This window comes from Etheostoma spectabile, chromosome 9 (assembly GCF_008692095.1).
Source record: "Etheostoma spectabile isolate EspeVRDwgs_2016 chromosome 9, UIUC_Espe_1.0, whole genome shotgun sequence".
In the NCBI taxonomy this organism is placed as follows: Eukaryota; Metazoa; Chordata; class Actinopteri; order Perciformes; family Percidae; genus Etheostoma; species Etheostoma spectabile.
The window spans coordinates 18318687-18326367 of record NC_045741.1 but is presented as its reverse complement, the minus strand read 5'-3'; the positions used below and the strand labels follow the sequence as shown (position 1 = coordinate 18326367).

At 38.4% G+C, this 7681-nt stretch overlaps 1 protein-coding gene across 5 annotated transcripts in view; it reads left to right on the top strand.

The window, feature by feature from the left end:
* rubcn (rubicon autophagy regulator) overlaps nucleotides 1–6159 on the top strand; it is a 48824-nt gene extending 42665 nt beyond the window's left edge. For all 5 annotated transcript variants that reach the window (XM_032524975.1, XM_032524978.1, XM_032524974.1 and 2 more), the window contains 4 exons: nucleotides 246–307; nucleotides 424–577; nucleotides 795–888; nucleotides 3833–6159. In XM_032524975.1, coding sequence (XP_032380866.1) covers nucleotides 246–307; nucleotides 424–577; nucleotides 795–888; nucleotides 3833–3969 — 447 coding nt within the window. In that variant the 3' untranslated portion in view covers nucleotides 3970–6159. The remainder of the gene's footprint in view (nucleotides 1–245; nucleotides 308–423; nucleotides 578–794; nucleotides 889–3832) is intronic.
* The last annotated feature ends 1522 nt before the right edge of the window (nucleotides 6160–7681 follow it).

The window sequence follows — 7681 nt, the reverse complement described above, 5'->3', positions numbered from 1 at the left end:
CTTTTTAAGAGGTGTATCAAAGCATACCTACTGGAAAATGGAAGAGTTGAAATTTGATGCTTGCGCACATCAGCCAGCTGGCAGGGACACTGGCTATTAAACCTTTAACAGCACAGATGCTGCAGCTGGAAACTGGAACTTGGCCTTCTTGTTCCTTCTGTTACCATGGATTAAACTGTGTAGCTGTGTGATTTTGTTAGTCTATGTAACAAGGTACCAAGATCATGTTTTCTCCTATGTGTTAGATTTTGAGGGTGCAGCTGTTTCACATGAAAAATCTCTTCAAGACCTGCCGCTTTGCTAAAGAGTAAGAATTGTACACTTGTTTTAGTTTCACAATTATAAAAACAATTATTATAATTAACTATTCTCCCTGCACAGACAGTCACTTTGTGTGTGTGCGTCTGTGTCCCTACCTCCCAGGGTGCTGGACCAGTTTGACAGCCTGCCAGGTCACCTCACAGAGGACCTTCACCTCTTCTCCCTCAGTGACCTCACTGCTGTGCGCAACGGGGAACTGGCTCCCCGAATGAAAGAGCTGCTTAAACTTGGTACCCTGCACGTAGCTGGCTGTGTGGTAAGAAAACCATGTGCTTTCTCTTTTAACGTGGACAGTTTATCCACTTCATTTATTGCACTGACAAAACGCACAAGTTTTAATATGTAGTGGGCTATCATACAGTAGGAGAAACTGTTGTTGTTGTTGTTGTAATGTCGGCAAATAACCCCAGGTTCCCATCTTAATCAAATGTCTGTTTTTCCCGAAACTATTTTCTTTCTTCTGTCTCCTCCAGCTGTGCCAGGCAAAGGGCTTTGTGTGCGAGTTTTGCGGCAACGACAAAGACATCATCTTTCCTTTCCAGCTGAACAAGTGCCAGCGGTGCGAAGGTGAGCCCTCTCTGCTGGTGGCAGGCCTGGGCGGCCTAATAGCCCTCCGCCCCTTTCCACTTACCTGGAAAAACTGGAAGATCCCCAAACCTCGTAGACTGGCAAGGGCCCTCTCCAAAGACAGGAGAGAGGGGGAGGGAGGGGAGGAAGGTTTAGAGCTAGGTGAGGATCAGGGGGTCAAGATTGGAATGCAAGAGGAAAGGGGTGACATAACAGGGGAGAGACAGGGAAGAGGGGAAACATATCAAGCTTTTGCTCCTGGAAAATTGGTAAAAGCTTTCTCCATGAGTAAAGGCAACAAGGATAAGCAGGAGATGACAGGAGGGACAGAGCCAGGGAAGGGGCAAGACATAAAGTGTGAAGTTGGAGAAGAGAGAGGAAATGGTCAACATGGGGTAGAATATATCAAAAAGATTGCGAAGAGTAAGGAAAGGGAAAATGTGCATGCACAAAGGGAAAAGGTGAACTTATTAAAGGTTCTTCACATAGACAGACTAAAGAAGAACATCTCAAAAGGGGACAGAAGAGGTGGTGACAGTGAAACATACAGCAGCAATGAAAGTCTAGATGTGGGACAAGAGACGAAAGGACGTTGGAAGGTATCAGGGTTAGCGAGTCTTGCCAAGGGTTTCTCAAAATCAGAGCTAGAGTTTGAAGGGAAGACGGAAGTGAAAGAGGAACAGTCTAAAGAGAGAGAAACAGGGTTTGAGGAGGAAGGAAAAGCCAGCAGGCAGGCCGAGGAGATTGATGACATTTCAGACAAGAGCCAAACGGAGGCAGCAGAGAGAGAGAAATCTGGTGCAGAAGGCGTTGAGAAAAGTACACTTATGAATTTGTTAAAACCCCATCAGCTGTCAGCTGCTCCCTCCAGAGGGAAGAGCAAAGCAGAGGAGAATAGAAGTAAGGAGAGTGATGGAAATGGGGAGATGCGTACAGGGAAAGAAGGCCAACACGAGCCAGCCTTTATAACCCGAACTAACTGGAGAGGTCGTAAAACCCGCGAAGCCAGGAGAGAAAACAGAGGCAGGAAGATAAGGGGAGGGACAGAAAAGGAAGGCGAGGCAGAAGGTGGACGGAGTGCAGAGGCCAATGACGTAGATTATTGTACTGAGAGAGGTGGAGGACAAGACTAAGAGCAATATAAGGCTACATACAGTATTTCAAGCGGCTAAGGAATGGCGTATCCTTAAATGATCAGACCAAGTCGCATTAGAATTAGCCAAGTTACAGTACACTTACTGTACACACTTACTCACTATTTGATGGATCTGCTGGTTAAAACAGTTACTTTTATTGGTCTAGATATTAATGACTGATAACCGTTTATTGAGGGCTTCAGAATTAGTTAACCTCTTCAAATAAAACCTCTTCAATAAAGTAAATATAGTTTATTTTTTATTTTTAGGTTTACATATGTTTTATTTAGTCAAATCCTCTCTTGTTTTACATGTTTTTGACGTTTTTTAAAGTCTGTACATTTCATATACTTCGTTGTATGGCTGCACCTACAATCCTGATCATTTTGGCAGACATTTTTTTTTCACTGACTTGACATGTTATATCTTGTTCGTTTTGTCCTGCCAAGTACCAACCCTATTAAAACGTATTTCTGGACTTGGTACAGTGACTTCCTCCTGGCTGTAGCTTCATATTTAGCAGACAGATATGAGAGTGGTACTGTTCTTTTTGTCTTACTCTCTATTTCCCCAAGTATTTTACTGTTACAGAATATTAAACTCGGCTCGATCAGATGAATTGTGCTGTCCTACCTCTATATTTCTACCTCACTTTAATCTGACTTTTCACCACCTTTCAACCGGCTTGTGGTTTGAAACATCTCGTACACCTCTTCTTATTCTTCTCGTCTCATTTGGCACGTTTTGGCAAGTCCTTTGCACTAAAGTGGTGTTGGTATTTCTTTGCTTTGGCTCTGGTGTTTGTGCAGTTGCACAACTGATAAGGGGTAGATGATCTGGCAGCTATTTGGTGGTGGCTGTATTTTGACTTTGATCCCAGGGGTGTTTTGTAGCTTTATGGCTGATAACTGACGCTGTCATCAGTGGTTTAGTTCCCTTCTCTTTGGCTCTGAGCTCTCTACTGCTTTTGTCTCTGCTACAGGAATGACAAATCATACAAAAGTGTTGTGTTGCTCATAAACGTTTACATTTTAGTGTACTTTGGTCATAAATCCCTCTGAGTCAATGGACTCTACTTCGGCTGATTTTACTACTCAGTTCACCTCCTTGTGTGAAATCAGTGTTAACATTTAAATGTAGACTTTCTCTAGTTTAGAGGAAATGTTGCCTGTTGTTTTAAGCCATTTTGTTTTTATATGTTTTTTTGTTGAAGGAAGAATGTCTCATTATTGTGAGGTGACTACATGTGTTTAAGCATGCATGTGTAATTTATTCTTTTAGTTGCTATTATTTAAGCTTCATCTTTTGTAAACATGAAATAAACACCATTTCTTTAAGTTGAGTTGCCTTTCATTTGATCTTATCTTTCAGTATATATTTTTTGGAAACTAAATAATTTCAGTGAAATCATTGCAGCCTTAATTATGCATTAAGACATTGAAGAGTTTGAATTTACTGTGGTGGAAGAATAGGTTTAGAACTAGTTTAGGGTGGGGTGTGTCTCCGAGTGTATCAGCCATCTAACATACCTGCTTCCTCCTCCCTTCTGCCATGCTGCCTGTAACTTCTGCGTCTTATATACTCTCCTGCCTCCGTCGGGTCTGATTGTGATTGGCTGTTCTGTTGAAACATCACTTCTCATCTTCGGCAAACTGGTTGAACTGGTTTAACGTTTATACAGCCGTGTTTGGTGTAGTTGAAGGGAGCGGCTCTCTGTGAATACTGTTAATCTTCCTTAGTGATGTAATTGCTTTGAAGTGTTAAATTTCTGATTCCTGTTTTTTGTGATGTCCCCCCCCCTTTTACAGAATGTCATGCCTGTTACCATCGCAGCTGCTTCCGGACGGGTAAAGACTGTCCTCGATGTCAGCGGCTGGCAGAGCGGAGAGAAAGGATGGCGCGCAAAAACATGGAGGAACAAGAAGACGAGGGAGGTGGGCCCTAGTGATGCTCACAGAAAAAATCTCAAAGACAAAAGAAGAGCACAATGAAACCCTGATGGTAGTCACCGACCGCCTCTTTCCGTTCCAGTTCTCTCAGACCTGAGTGACAATACAGCAAACAAATGTTTTGATCTCTAGAGATTGCCAGGTTTGTGGGTTTTTACTACATCAGGGCATCAGTTGTTTTTGTAAAATCTGTTGATTTAAATGCATTTAGTGTAAGCTAAGCCCCTTTCACACAGGCACTTTACTCTGTAAATAGTCAGTCGATAGGAGTCGATTTTCTGTGAAAATGTTGTGACTTTTACAGAGAAATTGCCCGGGCGTTGGAAATTTCTGATCAGAATTTCTTGAGGGAACATGGCTTTAAGAATATTCCAACATTTAAGAAAAGTTCTGACTTTGGTGACTACTAGTGGCAGTGTCAAAAAAGACATTGTGACAGATGCGTGCGAAACGGGCTTGAGATTCACTAAATGTCTTGGCACTTTGTTCCTCTGTGGTAAAACTAATATATTTTGAATTTAGGAAGATCAGGAAAACTAGTATTTAAAACGAGTATTGTAACCAGGTTTGATATTTCTCCTTGCTACAATTTCAGATTCTGGCAACTGCTTCAACTCTGTTAATTTAATTGGCTACTGGCTTAGCTGAAGCTTGCTTTTGTGATCTAAAATACCAGGATCTATTTAAAAAAAGAAAAAGGAAAAAAAAAATCAAATGGCAAGTAAAAACACATTTTTTATTTGAAATTATGAAAGATACTTAACTAATCCTTTAATTTCCCTGCTCCTTACTGTCCTGTTTTAAGTTTTTAGCAACGCTTATTTGCCTCTGGGACCAATGAACTTAGACTGGTAGAGCTAGTGGAGTTACATTGGAAAGTTGAGTTTATAGAACTGGACTTTCAAATATTTTAAATAAAACCGCAAAGAGTGTGTGTGTGTGTGAAAGTGTGTGTGTAAGTAAGTGTGTGTGTGTAAGTGTGTAAGAGTAAAGAGAGCGAGAACAAATGGTTTGCACCAGCCTATTCAGCAATTGCTTTTTAACGTTGGAAGGATATTCGAGTTAATTGCACTGTTCTCTCTGCTGTTGTGGTGTGTGTGGGGTTGGGACGTCACTCTTTGGGCATTTTTTTGATGTTCGTTGTAAGAACATGATACGGCATTGTGAAATGTTTCTTTTATGAAGCTCCTGTCACCTGGGTTGCACTACATGGTAAAGGGTTTCAGTCCAAAATAAAAGAAGCACAATTTACTAAACACTCTCAACATGCAGCAAAAAAATCTCAAAATGTGTTATTCACCTCTTGTAATCAAATTCTTCATACTTAAATGAGCTTTCTCCTCCAGCAGATCTTAGTTTACAATGATTCACAACCTTATTGGCACTTTAAAGAATATTAGGTTCTTGGAAAATATGTAGCTGGGCCCAGCAGCTGGTTTTCTTATGTTAGCAAAGCATAGAGACTGGAAACCACTTGTCTAGTATACATTTTAAAGACTTCACTTGTTACGGCTTAACTGGACTTTATAGTTATTTTTCTTGAGGCTGACTTTACTAGTAGGGTTTAATCTGGTTAGTGGCCTTGTAGAGTTATATTAACCACCAGATTATGTTAGGGGAAAAATAATCTAGTTAAAGTCATAGTTGATGATAAGTAGAAAGTTGTGGGAAAACAAATATGCAACCCTTCCATTTTTATCAAAACATTTCCCCTGGATTTTTTTTTTTTTTTCTCTTATCAATCTATTAATGGATTAGTCTCCAGAGTACTTATACCCTCATCAACAGGTTTTGCTTTATGTGTACAATCCCTCACAAGGTAAACAATCCCGAGATACTTCTTAAAGCAGATCATGTGATATTCATTTCCCTACGGCCTCACTGATTAGTATTAAAGAGATAAGCCGCCCCTGTGTCTTTAGTTCGAACCAGGCAGTTTTTAAAGAAAACACTGAACTCTTCAGCTCACAGCTCCTAAATGAAGTGACGGATCAACTCCACTGAAAAGCCTCGGCACAGCAGATGGTTTGTTTTTGGACTGCTTTTAATATGGAGGCCTGTGGAGCTTTAAAATGCACTACAGATTAAAGTGTCTATTATTAAAAAAAAATTGGTATTATAATTATTGGTTGTGTCAATTTGTATTTTTTTCTGAAAGTATGTTGACAATAAAATACTGGCCAGACTGTTGAGGGGTATTTTTCATTCAAAAAGATTAGCTAATGAAACTGAAGTAGGGCTGCAATTAATAATTCTTTTAAATTCTCTTTTAATCGGTATTAGTTTTAATTCTCTTCTTTTTATTCTTTCTCTTACAAAAGAGAATTTAATTCATTTTAATTTAAAATGTAGAAATGTGCCAACTACTGGAACCATTGGGTGTTTGGCATTTTTGTTTGAAAAACAAGTTAAACAGGTAGTTGATGATCACAATAGTTGCAGATTAATTGACCAATCATTTAAGCTCTAAACTGAAGGTGGTCGAAAAAGACTTTCGATTTGTTTTTATTCAACCAATCTGCCCACAAGGTTTTAGTCTTTTTAACATGACATATGTTTGAAAATAAGGCCTTAAAAGTCTTAAATATCTTTAGAAATGGTTAAATTTAGTTCACAAAGGTAACAATTCAATTGTCTCTTCATAAGATTAAATGACTCCATTGTTTTGTTTCAAGTACTTGGTAAACAATTAGTTTTATAGTCTAAAATCCTTTCTGATATTCTTTCTGATGATGGTATTAAAAAAGGTCTTAAAAAGTACTAAATTTAACTTGTGGGAACCTGGGGGTAACTTGTAAGAAAAGGAAGGAAAAAAAAAAAGTATTAATTTAGCACAGTGATGAAAGTACTCCGATCATTTACTGAAGTAAAAGAAGAAATAACGGAGCAATACTCTGTTAAAATAAAAGTCATAACTGAAATAGAGCACAAGCATCCAAAATTCCTATTTCAGAATAATGTGCATTATATAATTGGATCAAAAAAGTCTTATTTTAATCTATATTTTGTATTAGTAATATGCTTCTGCAAAGTTAAAGAAGTTATGAAATAAATGTAGTTGAGTAAAAAGAAAATGGATATACTCAAATACGGTACCTCAAAACTCCAACCGTAAATCAATGGCACCATCTAGTGGATATGTAGGACAATATTTCAATAAAACTTCAACCTGAAACATTTTTCTTCATCATGAACTAAGGATTAAATGGCCTAAATATTATAAAAACAAAGTGGAGGGAAATCAAAGTTTGCTTCTATCCGCTAAATGTTTAGAGTGGCTTGTTTTAAGACTAGTTAAAAAATATATACTACTGTTTTTACAATGAAATACATACTGTACACTGTAGACAAAGACCTGGATGATTTAGGGTTTGAAGTATATATATGTTATGAGAGGCATCCTACAGCATACAGATTTTTTTTTTTTAGGGCGTAACCTTGTCACTATTAAACATGGTTATAATAATACACATTTAGTTCCCTCGTTAAAACAAGTGTGTTGGTGTATTTTAATAGAAACCTCAAACAAATGAAAGATCTCACACTACTATCTTAAATTGCAGTATTGCAAAGTTTTTAGACCTGCACCTTCACTATTATTTTAAAAAGCCTTGAACAACTACTTGCCCCGTAACCTTTGATCCTCACACTTACTGTAAATAAATAAAATGGACAAAACATGCACACACATATACATATTGTTGCATT